Source organism: Mus caroli, chromosome 15 (genome assembly GCF_900094665.2).
Source record: "Mus caroli chromosome 15, CAROLI_EIJ_v1.1, whole genome shotgun sequence".
Lineage (NCBI taxonomy): Eukaryota > Metazoa > Chordata > Mammalia > Rodentia > Muridae > Mus > Mus caroli.
In genome coordinates, this window is record NC_034584.1 from 86127211 (window position 1) to 86147069 (window position 19859).

General features: G+C 39.7%; 1 protein-coding gene across 4 annotated transcripts in view; it reads left to right on the forward strand.

The window, feature by feature from the left end:
• Cntn1 (contactin 1) overlaps nucleotides 1–19859 on the forward strand; it is a 293714-nt gene that overhangs the window by 231377 nt on the left and 42478 nt on the right. For all 4 annotated transcript variants that reach the window (XM_029469977.1, XM_021183311.2, XM_029469976.1 and 1 more), the window contains 2 exons: nucleotides 10807–10965; nucleotides 14088–14237. In XM_029469977.1, the coding sequence (XP_029325837.1) occupies nucleotides 10807–10965; nucleotides 14088–14237 (309 nt within the window). The remainder of the gene's footprint in view (nucleotides 1–10806; nucleotides 10966–14087; nucleotides 14238–19859) is intronic.

Genomic DNA, 19859 nt, shown 5'->3' on the forward strand with positions numbered 1-19859 from the left:
AGAGAGAGAGAGAGAGAGAGAGAGAGAGAGAGAGAGAGAATGGGTAAAGACCTAAACATGTAATGGCAAAAGGGTCAGTGTCTAGATACCCAGAGCAAAACCAAAGAGGTAGCTTCGCAAGTATTTGGGGCAGGAAACTGCACATTCACCTCGGATACTTGGATGGCAGCCTAAGCTTTCCGCTTGCTTTGGCCAAGGAAATCTTGCCACAGAGACAGAATGAAGGTTCTGTCTCACTAGTCTTACAGGACTGAGACAGCAAAATGGTCCTTGCTGCCCACACTGGCTGGAAGGAAGACCAACTCGGCGCCATTCTGAAGTGTTTGGACCCAGTTTCACACTAAACCACAGCTACACTAGTTATTAATAGTGAAGCTGGCTTAGAAATTAAGCATTTCCCTTTTTTTAACATTGACTAATTCAGGACAAGGAAATGCTACTCAGACTAGCTGCTCTCCACAGCAGTTCCTACTAACACTAAATTTTGACATGAGTACAAATCTGGCCAGAATAAATATGGGATGTAGAAAATGCCTGCTTATTTAAAAGTAGAGCTTATAGTTCTATTTTATATATTTTCAAAAACTCAAGGAAAGATAACTTTTCTAAAATGTGATTTAAAATGCATTAATGATATAAAATTGTATTTCTTAGTGTAACAATGAAAATAGCTTACCTTCCATTTCTGTCTTTGAGAAACAGGTCAGCTTTCAGTGGGCTGTGTTTTCCTGTAGTGTGTGTGTGTGTGTGTGTGTGTGTGTTTTGTTTTGTGTTGTTTGAAACACATAATGCATACAGTTTAAAGTCATGAGGCTGGAAAGATGTGTCTGCAGATAAGAGGGCACACTGTTCTTGCAGAAGACCTGAGTTTGATCCCCAGGATTGATGTTAACTGGGTATTAACATCTTAGAACACCTGTTAAAGAAGGTCTGACATATCTGTCCTCCTTGGGCAACAGCATCACACATAAAACCATTCACAGACATGCACCATATTTGTAATTTTTAAAAAGTAATTTAAACATAAGCATTTATAGTACAGGAGGGAGAAAGCTCAGTTGATATGGCATTGGAAAACAATCTGAGCTAACCAGTACCCTCAGAGCTCATGTCTCTAGCTGCATATGTAGCAGAGGATGGCCTAGTCGGCCATCAATGGGAGAAGAGGCCCTTGGTCTTGTGAAGATTCTATGCCCCAGTATAGGGGAATGCCAGGGCCAGGAAGTGGGAGTGGGTGAGTTGGGGAGCAGGGGGAGAGGGGAGGGTATAGGGGATTTTCGGAGAGGAAATTAGGAAAGGGGATAGCATTTGAAATGTAAATGAAGAAAACATCTAATAAAAAATACTTTAAATAGTTTAAATAATCATATTTTAAATATTAACAGTAATTAATTATAATTCATTCTCATGGAAATCAGTGGATTTGTTGGATTGATATGGAAATGCTAATATTCCATTTATAAATGTTTTTGTCTTAAAATTAAAAAAAAAAAAGAGAATCTCAGTTCAATCTCAAAACCCTACGTTTTAAAGATCCAGGGCTGGTGAGTTATATTTGTTATCTCAATGGTGCAGAATCTCAGAGTGGATCCCCAGGGTTCACTGGTCAGCCTGCACACCCTAGTTTATGAGTTCCAGGCCAACCAATGATAGCCCTTAACAACAATAGCAACAATAAGTTCCTCTCTACTCCACATACATATTGAACACACACACACACACACACACACACACACACACACGAGAGAGAGAGAGAGAGAGAGAGAGAGAGAGAGAGAGAGAGAGAATCATTTAAATTACAATGTACAAATAAATCTATGGGGATTTCCTATAAATTTCTCACTCTGTGATGGGTATTGCTGGGAAAATTAATCTTATTTCATTGGCAAAAGAAGTTTTAAAAGAACTTAACTATCACATTATAATAACACTAGAAGCTGATGGATGTTGATGTTCCAAATTCAACTACTGAATTCACCTTTCTATTAACGTTCCCAAATGAACCAACCAGACAGGTTGTCCTATCAGATAGCTCTATCAATGTTACGACACATTCTTTGTATAAACATATTCTCCCAAGTTATTAACATGAATTATTAATAATCTCAAGTTAAGATAAATAAGATAGCATTGCATTATTTAAAATGATAATTTCATTAACATCACCTCTCTTTCATTCATTTTCTTGAACAAAAAAATCAGCCTTATTATTGAAAACTATCCATGGAATGTCTCGGTGACATAAAATCCCTTTCAAGCAAAGCCGTTTCCTTACTTGTAGTCTTAGTCACTCTCAATAAAAAATGCATTTCTGTCCTGAGGATGCCATCTGCATGCTGGCTTCCACCTGCCACCAGCCTCCTACCCTCCTTTCTGCCCCTGCCCCTTGGAAAATAAGCATATGTCCCGTTGCACAAGGACAGGGAGGAAACTTGGACAAGGTTTTTACCTGCTTACCAGTGTGGAGAGCTAAAGTGGTAGGCTTAACGTCTTGGGTCCTGTAACCCTTATAACTATTACTGGGATAAAGTGAATCTACTCTCAGGAGAAGAAGGATTTTAACAGGCTTGACAACAGATTCTTGAAGTTCTCTGGGTGTCTACAAATCATCCTTTTTACAGCTGACGCCCTCCTTTCTCTCTCAAAGTGACACATGGGTCCCACCAATGCCAAGTTTACTTTTGGTTGGGGCTTCCTGTTAGAACAGAACAGTGAGACATAGTTCTCAGACTCCTCCCTGTCTCCATGCTTTTTCATTATGAGATTTACTGTACATTGAATTCTCACAGGTCATTTGAGCATAAATCCCAAGTTTCTGTTTCCCAAGAAATAAATCACCTCAGTTGCTAACTGCCTGGTGCTCTCTGTCAGCAGTAGTCACACTGTGGCCCAGGACAACCTACAGACAGGAGTGGACATTGGTGAACATTTCTCAGGTTACTCCTGGAGCACCATCCACATGTTTCAAAGGGCATTGGAATTCACATGAGAGTAGCCATGGAGCACCATCCTAGTGTTCCTGGAGCATCATCCTTGTGTTTCAAAGGGCATTGGACTTCACTTGAGAGTAACCATGGAGCACCATCTTAGTGTTCCTGGAGGACCAACCTAGCACTCCAAAAGTCATTGGAATTCACACAAGAATAACCACATTACAGGAGAACTTTAAATCCAACGAGATTTTTAGAAAATCTACCTAGTTTTAAGAAGTAGTGTTAATTTTTTTTAAAAAAGTATGTATTCACTATGTGAGCATGGTACGAAGGTTAGGAGAAATGCACCAGACACAGTCTTCCTAGAGGATGAAGAGTGTGGAATGGGAAGGGATGGGGGAGCAACAGGTGTCCTGTTAAAGTTGACAGGAGAATAGTGCTCAGCTGCTTGTTCTGTTGTTACAATTTTGAGAGCAAAAATACAGCAACGACTCATATGCCAGGTGTATATTTTGAAAGTTAGAAAGATTTCAAGTGTTCCCTCCATAAAGAAGGTGTAAACGTGTAGTGGTATACACGCTTACTTTCTTGTGAGCACCATATAGTATATATATATATATATATATATATATATATATATATATATATATGGTATATTGTATTGTGGCCCACAAATATGTAGAATTTTACAGATTGAGTATAACAAAAAAATAAAGGATATATACTTCTTCTGCATTCCCTCGATTATCAGTAATAATAATTAATCAGTTTCTGGCCAACCAGAGGGCAGGTGTCCTCTGTGGATATGGGAGTTTAGGTTTCATAACCTCGAAGAGCATGCCGCTGAGTGGCAGCTCCCACCATTCCTAGCAGCTCAAGAGAAGAAAGCTTTATCTGCCTTTCAAGACTTTCTCCAGGCTCAGTGTCAGTTATTGATGGGAATAGTTAGGTTGCTCTGATGCCTACAAGAACCCAAAGGCGCCTCAGTGTGGAGGACACACCCTATGTGACTGGCTCCAAGCCTCTTTGTCCACATTTCTCACTTCAAATCACAGAGAAGTGACTCTGCAATAATACCAACTGCCCAAACCTTACATAGAATTATAATTCTACATTAAATATAAAGATCCATTAATATACATATACAATTATTTAAAAGTTTGGTATTCGGTGATGGGAAGGCTCAGGCCTCCAGCATCAGCAAACAGTCATTGGATGTTTACTCCTCCCAGGGAGAACATAAGTCCTGGGCCTGCCCAGTTGGTGAGCATTGGGTGCTTAAATTTACAAAAGGAAATATATAAATCTTTAGGAATACTTTTTATTATATGTTAAATCTAAAATATATCATCATTATCTCCTTTGAAGTTATAAGCCTCCAGCACGCAGCCGTTAATAAGTACACTTGGACAGAATGAAATTTAGAATCCAGGAGCTCCCACTTTCTTTTCTCTGCCCCTGCCCCTTTCCTTCTGTCACCTTTCTTTTGGTTTAGGGTGTAAGTTCTGCCTTGGTTCAAGGAGTTCTAGTTACCATCCTTGTGCTTAAGAATGTCAGTTAGTGCTTAAGAGGAACAGAGGGCCACTGGACCAATTCCAGTTGCATCAGCTTCTCTCCTTTGGGCAAACATCTTTTGTAAGTAGGTAGCTCTTTTGTCTTGATTTCATCTGTCAGAGAAAATTGGCCTGTCCCAAAGCAACTGGGCATCTGGACACTCCCTTCAGCATTAATCTTTCCTCTTGCAGGTAAAAAAAGAAAAGATGGAGAGAAAAACATGGTGGACCCCTTTCTCCCCGTCTGTGCCAGCCTGCCTCCAACCTGGTGATCGGGACCCTCACCCTTTGTGTGAAAGCCCCTCCCTCCCAAAAAATGGGATGCTAGATTTGACTAATTTAACTCAACCTTGTAGCTTCTGCAATTCCATTCGCCATCCTAGTTCTTAGAGGATGTTCGAGACTTGTTAACATGCTTTGAGCTGAGGGGTTTTACAATCCTGGCATAGCTTCACTAACACCTGAAAGCAACGCCTAGCAAACTAACCTAGGGCATCTTAAACCAGCTCCATGTTTCCTGCCCTGTTTTTCTTTGAGATTAGTTCCTTATCTGCAAAAGCTAAGAAGAACTTGTTGTCATATAAAACAGGCATGCTGCTGGTACGTAGACTGTTTAATTTATTAAAGCAGGTATAAAAAAAAGTGTTGCTGTCTGATTCACCAGACATTTTCATTGGAAAGAAAGCTGGGTGAGGCTGTTCTACACTGGTACACACAGACTTGCTTACCACACTGCTTTTCATACTTTGGAGGGACACTTGAAAAGCGGTAGCAATCAGCTAAACACCATGACCTTCGAGAGTCTGGGGGCAAAGTGTGGGTTTGGAAAGTAAACTTGGACAGTTGTTGTAGCAAGATATGCAAGAAGATGGCTGAGTCTTCAACAGTGTGCTCAATTTTATTGACTCCTGCCTCAATCTTTTGTGGACTTCTCCTTCAGGAGAAAAGTTGAGGCTTGTATTGAGACCAGGCTGAAGTGACCCTAAATGTGCAATTCTTCCCAGGGCTGCTTGAATTCCTTCTGCTTTCTTTATTTGAGAGATGCATATTTAAAATTCTTATTTCTTTGCAAGAAGTAACGTTTCCCTTCTTAGACAGTTTTTCGTTTAGCAATGGCATGTTATTTAGTCCTTTCATTTAGTGGCCTCAGTAACTGTGGTTGGAAAAACTCTCAGGAGCCATTTCAGGGATATGTATATTACTCTCAGATAATTATACATGGATGGCAACTTTATAAATGGCTTTCAAAGGACAAAGACCTCTGACCTACTTCTGCGCACCTTTTACATCGTCTAGTTGTGGTTGGCATAAAGAACTACAAGCATTAGTTTCTAGTTTGATAAATATTTAAGATTATTTTGAGGTTTTGTTTTTTTAGTGTCTGTAAACATCACCATGGAAACACATGTGAGTCAACACTGTGGGCATTTGAAATAATGATCTATATCTGAGGTGAAATATGATCTTTATCTGAGGTGAAATAATGATCTGTATCTGAGGTGAAATATGATCTATATCTGAGGTGAAATATGATCTATATCTGAGGTGAAACCCCCAAAGACCAGATAAGAAAATAAAGAATGAAAATTCAGAAAGAAAGCACGTGATAGGAAAGAGTGAACGTTCATGCTTAAGCAAGAAAGGAGTCTTAGCTTCATTAAATTCCTCTTGCCTCAGTCTCATCTCTAAAGGTAGTAGAAGTTCATGTATTTTTTTTTAATCAATGTCAAAAAAGATTTGCTAGTTGTGGCCATCTTTGCTAGTGTCCAAGCTGAGACAGCATACTGCACTGATTTGATTTTGTAGCATGACATGGAAGCCATTGTCCTAACACATTGTCAGGTACCAGCAGGCATTTTTCTGGTACTACATCAGGGGCCTCATCACAATGTTCTCCTGGCATCATCTGGAAAGATGTGACATATAAACTCAAAAAAAAAAATGCAGTGCAGAAGGCCCAGGCAGGGCTGTGATGTGGTTGAAAGGGGAGAATGGTGGGCTATAAACCTGCTTTCATCCACTTTAATCTGTCCTTCATCTTTCTTTCTGTTTTCCTTCCTTCCTTCCTTCCTTCCTTCCTTCCTTCCTTCCTTCCTCCCTCCCTCCCTCCCTCCCATTGAGTCTTTTTCTCCTGTTTCCAAAGTCTTTAAGTCTTTAATAGTGGTAAGAAAAAACTAATAACTTCATTTTGCTAGATAGAGCTAGTCACTGATATATATATATATATATATATATATATATATATATACACACACACACACACACACACGTGTGTGTGTGTGTGTGTGTATCACCTATCTTAAGCCCTTTTCCTCTCATATAATAATTTGTATTAATTCTTTGAGAATTTCTCAAATGGCTTCCATGTTCCTTTGTCATATTCATCACCATTCTTCCCCCTAACTCCTTCAAGATTCTCCCTCCCAACTCCTCCTCCCAACTTCAGCCCCTCTTTTAATGTGTTCAGCACATATACATGATGTGGAGCATGGCTGACCTACCAGGTGCTACACCTTTGCAGAAAATTGACTCTGTCCCACCCCCCCCACCCCCCCAGGAACAATCGTGTTTCAATAGCTTCCCAGCCAAGGGTGGAAATCATGAGCCCCTCCCACCTCAATGTTGAAATATAGACTGGTTTGACCCTGTGCTGGTTCTGTGCAGGAACCAAAGCTGTTGTAAGCTCATGAGTGCAAGCTATGACTCTTTTGCCCTGGTCTTCCCAGACCTCTGGCTCTTAAAATATTACTATACCCTCTTCTGGGATTGTCCATGAGCCTGGGGGGAAAGCCACACTACATCTTTAATAATTAAGAGAGAGAGAGAATAAAAACAAACAAACAAAGTGAAGGATACAATCATTCAATTCCAAGGCCCCTTCCAGAGGATGAATTTCTTATGTTTCATGATAATGTAACTTTGAGATGAAAATTTGCACAAAGGGAACATTACTGTCTGGTTGAGAATGCCTTTAAAAATTGCTAAATATATGGTAACATTCTTCTAATGTGTAATACACCCCCCCAATGGCTTGTATTATTTCTGGTGTCAGTTCTTCCCATAAGGAATTATTGAGAGTATACAGTGGTGAATAGGAAGAAAAGGGAGAAGAAAAGAAAGGAGAGATGCCTTAAGATGACTGTTATGTGCAGTCTGTACCCTCACATACACCTCTGAGCCTCCCCAGCATCCATTGACAAGAGTCAGGAGAGTCAGGAGAGTTGGCTCTTACTCTGTGTGTTTTGTGCTTCTTTGTCTCATTTTCTACCACAGCGCTGTCAGTCTGGACTAAAAACTAAACAAGTAACATCAGCCTCCACTTTCTCACATCCTCCTGTGAGAAAATGGCAGCAGGCCTGGCCTGGGGTCAGCTCAGGCCATCAAGAACTTCATGGGAGTCAGTAGCTTTCCCCTGACTTCTATCAAGTGCCAAAGAAAACACTTTCTTTGCTGAGGTCCCTACTGCTTTAAGATGATAATTGAGCATCTCTTGTTAGAGTAATTACTGCTTCCAGGAGCTTTGACTCCTAGAAAGCCCTTTTCAGGGATAATGACAGCAGATGTTTTCTAAGGGTTCTGAGGACCAGGCCTGCCTGGAACAGAATTCTTTAGAGTTGTCATTACCTTCACAACATGACAATCTAATGATGAACTCACATTACCCCTATCTTGCAGACAAGAGCCCTGTGATTTTAAAACCCTAAGTTAAATTGGGGTGTGAATTTTAAAGGCATGCCTAATTTTAACTGTCAACTTTCAACTTTTTAATATTATGATGTTCCCTCCTCTGGATGAAATTTTTATCTAGGAGACAAATATAAGGAATAACAGAGCTAGAGAGATGGCACAGCCCTTAAAAGCTGAGGCTCTCAACCTGAAGAATAAGAGATTATGAGGCAGAAAATTCCATTTTCTATTAGACAAAGTATTACAAGGAAACAGTATCTCATAAGGGCTTCAGGGTGCTGGCCACCCCTTCCATCTGCTCCCTCAGTTGCACCTCCTGCTAATAAATTATTTCTTGCGGTTATGAAGTGTGTTTATGAAGAGTACATTATCAGTGACTATCTAAGCTTCCACTGTGATCAGTTCTTTCATATCATCAACAACAGACAAACCTCACAAGCCATGCACACATGAGAGAGCAATGTGACAAACAGCAATTATGTATTTGCTCAATAATGTTGTCTTTCAGTCATGAAACAGCTCAATGAAACAATCATGCCCACAGTGTTGCCAGCAAATGAGCTAATGCAAACAACTTCATCCGATTTGTGTACAATGTTTCTTCCCTGAAACTCCAAGAAACTCGGAGAAAAACAGTAGGGAAATGAGGCTCACCTGAGCAGGTAAAAGCTAACCTTGAGAGTTTCATCTTAAATTCCATGTAACATTGCCATACCGCAGTGCTCAACCAAGATGAAATGCATCATAGAAGCCTGTCTTCCTTTTAAAAATCGCTCCTCTCCCCCTTCACCTTTCTTTTCTGTGTTAATTCTCTGCAACACTATGCTCGGTACCTGACTTGAGATGACCCTGTAAACATCTGATTAACAAGCTGCCCTGTGCTTCGATCTGATTTTTACATGTAAAAAAAAAAAAATGTGGTATGTTCTCTTCGAATGGGAAATGTGCTCTATATTCTGTACATATCTGCATTTGATTGTTTACCATTTAATGAAAGCACACTCGTAGATGATGAATTTTAAGAGCCTATCTGCTCTTTATTGTATTCATATGTATCATTCTAAGGAATAAAATTTACTGCCAGCAACAGGGTGTGTCTTGTGTTTATTGACCCAAAAATACTTTCTCCCTTGAGACTGGCAAAGCCATGAGATGTCACACATTCTCTGTAAAACCAGGTGCAGGAAAAGCCACCAAGGCTCCATGCTCACTTGGTAGAACAGAAGGAAGAAGGTATTAGCCGAAAGATAAAGATGGATGTGTGCTTTAGCACAAGACACTATTTAAAAAAAAAATGTGATTTAACCAAAGAGATGATTGCTGTATTTGATAGGCACAATTCAGTTAAAGACACTTTGTGGTACAGAGAGAGTTATGTGGAGACATTTTCTGAAAATCTGAGCTAGATATCTCTTAACTAAAATGATTTTAACAGCAAGTAATGGCTGCTATTTTATTACTTAAAATACCTCATTTTTAAGAAGGAAAAAGCTCATGACCTGAAATAGAATCCTGAATCCCACTTGCTGGCATTGGCCAGCTTTTCCTCTCTGTATCGCGTTACTGGTCTATTTCAATGTTTTCAAGTCAGAAATGTGGAAGTGTATCCATTTCTTCATGGAATCGTCACTTTGGAGCATAAATAGGTCACATGGTTTTCATGGAATGCTGTGCCTGTGGGATCCTGTGTATGTTCTGCAGCCACAGGTCTTGAGTCCTAAGTCTTGTCGACCTCTAATATGGTATATTCAGAGCATGTTAACGTAGAGTTACCTCCAATATTTCATATAAGAACAGATATCTCATTTAATGTAATTTGTTTTTATTACTATAACTAACATGACACTTGCTCCCCAAAATAGGATGTAAAATAATCCTTAGAAATCCAAGTACAATAGACTGCACACAGGATCATTCTGGTTAATGTTACAGCATGTAGGTTTTAAAGGGGTATTCATTCCATCTTGAGAAAGAGAATGGAACACTGGACCAAATATTCTCATATCTGAATTGAGTGTGTCCTTCATGCCTCCAGTAGGCATTCATTAGAGCTCAACACACTATAATAATGCATTGGTTTTGTTGAAGAAATGTGCATTTTTTTTGTATGTCAAATAACTTCACCTGTGTCGAGAGTCAGGTGCTGGTTTTTTATTTATATATTTTAAAAATTATTTAGTTGCTTTTTTGTTTATTTATTTGCTTGTTTACTTGCATGTTTATTTATTTGCTTATTTATTTATTTGGGAAAAGGAGCATGCATCTGAAGGTCAGAGGACAATTCCCTGCATCTGGGGGCAGAGGACAACTTCTGTCAGTTCTCTCTTTCAGTCTTGTGGGCCCTGGAGATTGAATTCAGGCCCTCAGGCTTAAAGGCAAATGCCTTTACTTGATAAGCCATCTTGCTGGCCCCCTGTTCTTTTTAATGGCAGCATGTATAGCCTTCCTTACGAGTTAAGCAAAGGAACTAAGTAAGAACAAACACAGGCTATGCCTATGCCATCACTTCTTATTGCCTCCCTTTGAGAGAAGCACACCTACAGAAGACATTGTTTGGCATCGCTGTCTTTTCATGTATGTTTAATTCACCAACTGAAAGACCCACTGATTTATTACTCACACTTTCATCCCAGGCCCCCCAGGTCCTCCAGGAGGCCTGAGAATAGAAGACATCAGAGCTACCTCTGTGGCCCTGACTTGGAGCCGTGGTTCCGACAATCACAGCCCTATCTCTAAATACACTATCCAGACTAAGACGATTCTCTCAGATGACTGGAAGGATGCAAAGACAGGTGAGTTTATGTGTCAATTTAATCTGTTCATGTTTCCACGTGTTTTTTTTTTGTTGTTGTTGTTGTTGTTTTGTTTTTCTTCTAATTAAACTTTTTTCTCCCTCCAAGTTTTCCTAGGTCCCTTTTCGCAATCCCTTCCATATGACCACCTCATTTGCTTAAATCGACGGTCTCTTTTACTTTCATTAGTATCATTTCATACACACATATACATACAATCTGCTAGGTTTGTGTAGTGTTGCACATGATTTCACGGCTGAGCATTTATATTGGATAGCCAGTTAGGAGGCTCTCCATGGTTGCATGTAGCTCTTTGCCTAGGGAGGGAGGGACCCTTGAGACTTGGCCTTTCCACATAAGTATGTCTGTTGGTACTGTCATTGTTTAGCTATGCTGAGGTAGCATGGGTGAAGTTCCCCAGTCATTTCTAGGAGACACAAACTTACAGGTAGCAAACTGGTCCTCTGGCTCTTAAAAATCTCTCTACACATTCTTCCTTGATATTCCCTGGCTTTTGTTGTAGATGTATTACAGGGGCTCGGTTCCTTGTAATCAACAGTTCTCTGAATTATGACCAACTGTGCTTTTTTTTTTTTTAATAGTCTCCATTTTCTGCAAAAGGAAACTCCTTTGATTCATGGTGAGAGCAATGCTTATCAATAGTTACGGAGGTGTAAGAGTATGTTTTAGAAGGCAGTTAGCATTATTTTACATTTTACTAAGTATGAATTATAAATATTATAAATATATTATATATAATATATAAACATTGTTTTATGGGTTTTAAATAAATTAATTAGTAATTCAAACGGTAGATTTTTTTTTAGATTGAAATTCAAAAGGGTGAGGTCAATTTCAAGTGGTGATCCTTATGGGCAGTCTACCTTGTGTTTTAAATCCTTCACCCACCTAGTCTAGGGTAGCCGGCCAGCAGTCCTCAGGGATCATCCAAGCTGCTTCCCGAATGCTACAATGCTCAGCACCCTCCGACATGCCCAGCCTCCTTGTTTCTTCCTCTGCTTTTGGGTTTCCTTTTCATCTCTATGAGTGCTTTGGCTCCATGTACATAAGTAAGTGTACCACATGTGTGCCTGCTGCCATGGGGGTCAGAAACAGCATCAGGAGTTAGAAATGGTTGTGAGCCACCTTGTGGGTGTTGTGAACCAAACCCAAGTGCTCTGGAAGAGCAAAGGGGGCTTATAACAACTGCTGAGCCATCCCTTGAGCTCCGTACACAGTATCTTTATGTGGGTTCTGGAGACTTCATCCAGGTCCCCATGCATATTCAGCCAGCACTTCCTCAAATGAGCTAGCTTCCCAACCCTCTTCCAGTTTCCTGTAAGAACAGGAAACATCTGCCATGTTCATTGCCTAAGGCTGTAACACTTTCCTCTCTGCCCCTGTGGCCACATTGTCTCCTTCTCTCTGTGAGGTCTCTCCTCTATGGCTCTTACAAAGAACTTCTTATTGACCTCAGGGGTCCCACAAATTGCCTTATAAAAAATCTCCAACTTAATTTCAACCCCTTTTAAAAATTCTCTCCCAAGACCCTTTCTCCATACTAAGTAACACACAGGTTCTGGATTTAGACATAGGCATATTCTTAGCTATCTTAGCAAAACCACGGTTCAGCCTTCTGGTTACAGGCAGCTCAAAGTCAAAGAAAAGACTGGCAAAAAACAAGGTGCCATCCTGCTCAGAGTCATAACAACCAGCTGTTCTCCCCTTTACTTGATGAAGATCTTTTATCGGTTCTCACCTTTACTTGCCATCATCTTTCCCTTATCTAAAGTGAAGCCCCTATGCATGTGAACCGAAGCATATCTGCAGATTCTATGCGAGGGAATGCTAGTGAAGACAGGAGAAAAAGAGATGGAATCAAAATAGAGAGGCAAGGAAGCCAACGCTTTAAATGTTTAAATCAGAAAGTCAAAAACCATATGTTCAGTCTTTTCAACAAAGCTGTGACAAGACAATGGGACAACTGACAAACGTCATGTATAAAGGGAAAGATGTAGGCAAGGTAAGGCCAGAGCCAGCCAGCCTTAAGATGTGTAAGTCAGGTAAGGTGAAAGCAGACACCACACAGTACCTCCCTAAAGGCTGGCCATTTATGATCTGCATAAGCAGATGACGGTTCCCCAAATATTAACATAATGAGTCACAGGCAAGCCTAAAGAAACAAACTCTCCAACTGCTATGCAAGTATGCACATGCATGTGTGTGTGTAGGGTAATCATTAAAAAACATATAGAAATGTTTGAAACAAGCTTAAACTAAGATATGGACCTCTCTTGGTCGTGTACTTTTATCATATCTCAATTAAATAGGCAAGCTAAGATCATATCTTAAGGATAATTTATTATCTGTCGTGAGTAGGCTGACTGCTGGAAACTTATAGCACATATAAGCCTAGCTCCAGATGATGCAAGTTTATAAAGGCTAAAAACAGTATTATTCGGTGTTATTTTTAATTTGAGCAGAAAATCATTTGTTGGCTATGGACTATACTAGTTCACCCAATATTTGCCTTAGGAAATCATCCTAGCTTCTGCTCCAAGAAAATGGCTTTTTGCTAGAAAAAGTGTAGCCCATGGATTAGCAGCAAGGGTAGATATGGGGGCTTTGCAGAAGTGCAGAGTTCTAGCCCCCAAAACAGGCTTTCTTTTCTTTTCTGTTTTGTTTTGTTTTGTTTTGTTTTGTTTTAATATAGAATAGAGTTTATTCAGGGCATGGGGAGGGGAGTTAAGAGGATAGTAGAGACAGAGAAAGGCAGAGAAAGAGAGTAGAGGAATAGAGGCCAGCCATGAACACATTGAGAGAGGGGGAAGGGAAATGGGGAGGGGGGAAAGGGGCGAGAGAACAGAGGGAGAGCAAGAAGGCAAGAGGACACAGCAGGCTTTCTAGACAGGTAGATCCAGGGCACATCCTCACGCGCACACACACATGTCAATCTTTCTAGTTTGTTATCAATGATCTCTCACTCTCTTCATGTCAGCATTTGTCACTGCTAGATTTTCGTTTTAATGTCAACCCAGAATACATGTGCCAATTCTCTAAGAGAGTGAAAATGCACAGGTTTAGTCAACAACTAATCTCTACTTTGTGTTAATTTTATTTAGATCCCCCAATCATTGAAGGAAATATGGAGTCAGCAAAAGCAGTGGATTTGATCCCTTGGATGGAGTATGAATTTCGAGTGGTGGCAACCAATACTTTAGGGACGGGAGAACCCAGCATACCATCAAACAGGATCAAAACAGACGGTGCTGGTATGTGCAAGAACCTGAAATTTTCATAAGGTTATGATATAATATCACTTTAACGTGTATCAGGATGCATTTGGAAATATTCTCTGCAATTAGTGGCTCATCTAGAAATGTGTGTGTAGCCAAAAACAGCAAAAAGAAAATATTAATGTTATCTCCTTTGTGAATCATATAAAAATCTATACATTTTATCTGTGTTGGGTTTTGATATACACATTTTTAAAAAAATATATAGATTTTATATAATTAATGTAGTATATTTTCTCAGCATATTACACCAGAGACTATGTGAATAACATTTGTAGATAGAATCCATAGCCTTCAATGTAAATTGTGGATCTTAAGGAGGAAGGCACTGGATTGAAAAGGTTTAGTGATTGGGGGCTTCTCCACTTCCGTGTTTCACAGAGGCATTAACAACTGAATACCCACGTGCCTAGCACAGGTAGGCACAAGGCAGGGAGCAGCAGGGTCATGGCATTGAGAAATCACCACGGAAATCTCAGGATCTGTTCTCTTTAACTCGAGGTCTCATTCTTTTTGTGTGTGTGTGTGTGTCTGACAAAATAGACTTTATTTTTTTTTATTTTTAATATTTTTATTACATATTTTCCTCAGTTACATTTCCAATGCTATCCCAAAAGTCCCCCATAGCGCCCCCCACTTCCCTACCCACCCATTCCCATTCTTTTGGCCCTGGCATTCCCCTATATTGGGACATATAAAGTTTGCAAGTCCAATGGGCCTCTCTTTCCAATGATGGCCGACTAGGCCATCTTTCGATACATATGCAGCTAGAGACAAGAGCTCCGGGGTTCTGGTTAGTACATCATGTTGTTCCNACAATAGGGTTGCAGATCCCTTTAGCTCCTTGGGTACTTTCTCTAGCTTCTCCATTGGGAGCCCTGTGATACATCCAATAGCTGACTGTGAACATCCACTCCTGTGTTTGCTAGGCCCCGGCATCGTCTCGCAAGAGACAGCTATATTTGAGGTCTCATTCTAACTGTGTTCTCAGAACAGCTCAGCCAGTTATTATGCAGGTACTTTCTGCAAATACCAACCCCATTTAGATGCCCTCTATTTTAAGAACTACTCCACTCTTTCTTTACCCCCATGTTTCCAAAGCAAAATCTTGTTCTAATTCTAACGACATTTCTTCTATTTATTATGCCCCGTCTATCAAAAAACATTCTTTTTCTGGCTCTCTGTATTCATTTATTTTGACATTTCATGACAAAAATCAGAGCTTTATTTGAGTTAAAGATTTTAAAAAGATGATTGGCTGCCATTCAAATTCTGCTGTGGTCTCTTAATGTCACCTAGCCGTATTTTTGGCTGCCCCAGTTCCTGGGCCCAATTCCCAAATAGAACTATAAGTTTTAGTGTCATGAGGGCTGCTATTAGTAAGCTACTGTCTGTAGTTCTATATAGTTTTAATGACATGGGACTACCATCAATAAGGCTTACAGAACTATGTAGCTTTATGCAGCTTTTCAAATAAACATGATCGTGACGAAAGGAAGAAAATATTAAAATCCCCATTTTGTCTTGGAAGTGCTATCCCAATGCTTACTAATGGGTTAGAGACTTTCAGATACTTGCCTTAATCTGAGATCCATACTCATAAGATCAAACGTTGAAATATGGATGTGTGTGGCTCATCTTCCAGTTAACTGGGCTCTCTCTTCAAGATAGCTTTTCAAGCATAATTCTGGACACACATCCACTTTATAAACTTGAATTAGAGCCCTAATTGAAGCTTGAATTTCTTTCTTAATAATGAAGGCAGATGTCACCAGAATTTTTTATTTTAATATATTCCCCTACACATGACCCGAAACATTCTGTTTTCTTTACACCACAAAAAAAAAAAAAAAAAATCATCAGGACAAAGAAGTAATCCAAATGGAAACTGTATGAGACAGCAACCGCATAGCCAGGTCTTGGGTTTGTTTATTTACTGCTATCTCAGATGTCACCTATGTTGCAATGGTGGCTTCTGTGTGATGACTGAAAGCATTTATCCCTTCTTGAGAAACAAAGAAAAACAAATGGAGCATGACTGGCGGTTATGACCACAGAGTTTCATACCAAGAAATCAAACTTGATTTGTTTGAATAAGCATTCATTTCAGAATAAAATTTCAGGAAAATCCCAAATGTTTAAGTTGGGTTAGGTAAATATTTTAGCCATAATATTATACCATACCTGCCTCTAGTTTGGACCAATTTTTCTCATTGAGTTGGATTAAATTTCTATGGTGTGAACAGTGTCTTTTATGAATACCAGTTTTCTTAGTGAATATTGTTCACAGAGCAGAAGGCAGTCTTTGGTAGGGTTCATCCGTAGGACCTCCGTCCTTCTTAGCCGTTTTGTTACAAACAGTATTTTAATTTTGTTTTTATTTCAGATGATATTGTTTAAAGAGGCTCAATATCTAGAAACAATTACTATGAGGTCTGCCTTTAGTGGTTTTTAAGTCTTATAGTGGAAGTGATGACCTTTTTTTAAAACTTGGGGATGTTGATTTTAATTATTTTATATTGGAACCTATAAAAATAATTTCCAACTAATACCACATATAGAAGCAATGTGCTTACCACTTCAATCTGCCCATAGTTAGAGGGTTCTCCATCTTAGTGCCCTACCCTACATACTTAGTTCGCTTGTGAACAAATAAATCCCAGCACCCTGCAATACTTCCCAGTCCATCGGCAGAATGGATTCTTCTTGACAGTCTTTCATTAACCAGCTTTAACAGCTGCCGCCCTTCCCTGTGTGTTCTCTGATATACTGCTGGCTCTCTACTTGGACCGAATCATCTAATCCCCACAACAACATTGCCAGATTAGCACTGTTACTGCTGATAGTTCCTTCAATGTGGCAGTTTTATGTAGCCTGGTTTGTTCTTGACCCTGAGACCCCCTACCTCAGCCTCCTGTGTCCTACAATGGTAGGCATGTGCCACCATGCCTCGGTTGGTCATTATTCTAGATTTTACGGATGAGTAGGTTAATCTTATCTCTGGCCAATGGAATACAGAGTTTAAATTCAGATTGTTTGAGCACACACCCCTGTTCTGCAGACAGTGTATGGTGCCAAGCTGCAGGCCATTGATCTGTTGAAACCCCAGAAGCATGGCATCATTGCTTTGCAGCTCTGTGATTCTGGACACATTCCTTTACAGTTACTTAATATGAAGACCTTAGAGAGCAGTCGAGTGCATTTTTTGGATCCAGCCACGTATTTTATACGATAGATGTGTCCATATGAAGAAGCAGAACGTGTGTTTGTAACTCCTTTTAAAAAGTAATATTCTGACAGTACTGGCTAGTTTTGTAGGTCAACTTGATACAGGCTGAAGTTATCACACAGAAAGGAGCTTCAGTTGGGGAAATGCCTCCATGAAATCCAGCTGTGGGGCATTTTCTCAATTAGTGATCAAGGGGGGAGGGCCCATTGCAGGTGGTGCCATCCCTGGACTGGTAGTCTTGACTTCTATAAGAAAGCAAGCTGAGCTGGGCAGTGGTGGCGCACGCCTTTAATCCCAGCATTTGGGAGGCAGAGGCAGGCAGATTTCTGAGTTTGAGACCAGCCTGGTCTACATAGTGAGTTCCAGGACACAGCGAGAGCTACACAGAGAAACCCTGTCTCAAAAAAACATAATAATAATAATAATAATAATAATAATAATAATAATAAAATGAAAAATAAACAAAATAAGAGAGCAAGCCAGGGAAACACAAGCCAGTAAGAAACATCCCTCCATGGCCTCTGCATCATCCCTTGCTTCCTGACCTGCTAGAGTTCCAGTCCTGACTTCCTTTAATGATGAACAGCAGTGTGAAAATGTAAACTGAATAAACCCTCTCCTCCCCATCTTGCTTCTTGGTCATGATGTTTGTGCAGGAATAGAAGCCCTGACTAAGACACTGACCAAACAGAAAACCATCCTTTTGGTTATCCTTTTGTTATGTATCATCATGGGACCCATCCGCATATCAATGGCTCTGCAGGTGAAGGCAGATTGATTCTGGAAGCTTTCCTATGTCTTTGTCACCTTAAGTCCATTTAAGGAGGAAAGGCTCATCACAAACAAGGATGTCATGCAAGCCGGGGCGTAGTGGCACACGCCTTTAATCCCAGCACTCAGGAGACAGAGGCAGGCAGATTTCTGAGTTCGAGGCCAGCCTGGTCTACAGAGTGAGTTCCAGGACAGCCAGGGCTATACAGAGAAACCCTGTCTCGAAAAAAACAAAACAAAACAAAAAAGAATGTCATGCAAAGCACAATGCCTTAGTTTTACAGCTAATGGAGCTATTCTGATCTTGTATTTTCATTGTCTCTGTTTTATTTAATTTTTTGTCTTCTCTCTCTTTTTCAAAAATGTGCTTAATAGGAAGGAAGACATAATCTGTAACATTAGTGGTACTTGAAAATTTACTGTCCTTGTTTTGTTTGGATTAAAACAAGTTTAGCAAACGCACTAGAATGATACTTGTCTAAGCATAAGATAGCACTTGAATTCTTTAATCCTTTCACTTCCTTTTTTTTAAAAAAAAGCTATAAGTGCAATGAGAACTTCAAGAAGATTTCACTGGGCATCGTGATTTCTGCTTAAAACCTTAATTTCTGCCAAACTAAATGTCCTCACGTGACCTGAGTTACTTTTTCACAATGGTTGCAGTGAGTAAGTGGCAGAGCTATGCTACTGTCTCTTTATATGTGTAAATAGTGAACAAACGTGTCCTGCTGGATGAGATGCTGTGGATTTCAGATACGTTCTCATTCTCCAATAGGAAAGAATCTATTTCAAATGGGAGCCATGTCAAAAATCTTGACACTGTGCTCTGACCAAGCCAGGGGCCATGATTGGTTTCTTAGCACTTCTGAAGTGCATTCAACGGTTTAATTTCATTGGAATCACAAAAATAAAAGAATCTAGACATTGAAAATAGAACACTGATGTTTGCCTCGCTGTATTTCCCTGGGACTAGGCCTTCCTAGGAAGGCTTCCCACGTGAACAAGGATGATACTATGTAAATGCCAACTGCTCTATTCTCTGATTCAATTCGACATGTTTTAAATCTCGGTCTTTGGTATAGACTGATACATGCAATCATTTTGAGTCTCTCATTTGTTTTAAAATCATAATGAAATTTTGATGCAAAGTGAAATTATTAAATTTAACTTTTTGTGTTAAAATGACCAGGCATGATAAAGCACTAGTTCTCAAAAAAATAACTTGTCAGCACTTTTTGTATCAAAGTTGATCTTTAACAAATATATGATTTTTCATATTCAGATTTCTTTCTTTTTTTTCTTTTTTTTTTTGTTTTTTGTTTTTTGTTTTTTGTTTTTTGTTTTTCGAGACAGGGTTTCTCTGTATAGCCCTGGCTGTCCTGTAGACTAGGCTGGACTTGAACCCAGAATTCTGCCTGCCTCTGCCCCCCTGAGTGCTGGAACTAAAGGCGTGCGCCATCACGCCCAGCTATATTCAGATTTCTTACATGCCGGTTTTTACATTGTCAAATACAGCCCTAAATAACTTACCAGAAAAAAAAATCATTTAAAAACTAAAACATTCGAGGGAAATAGAAAATATAGGTTATCTCATTGGA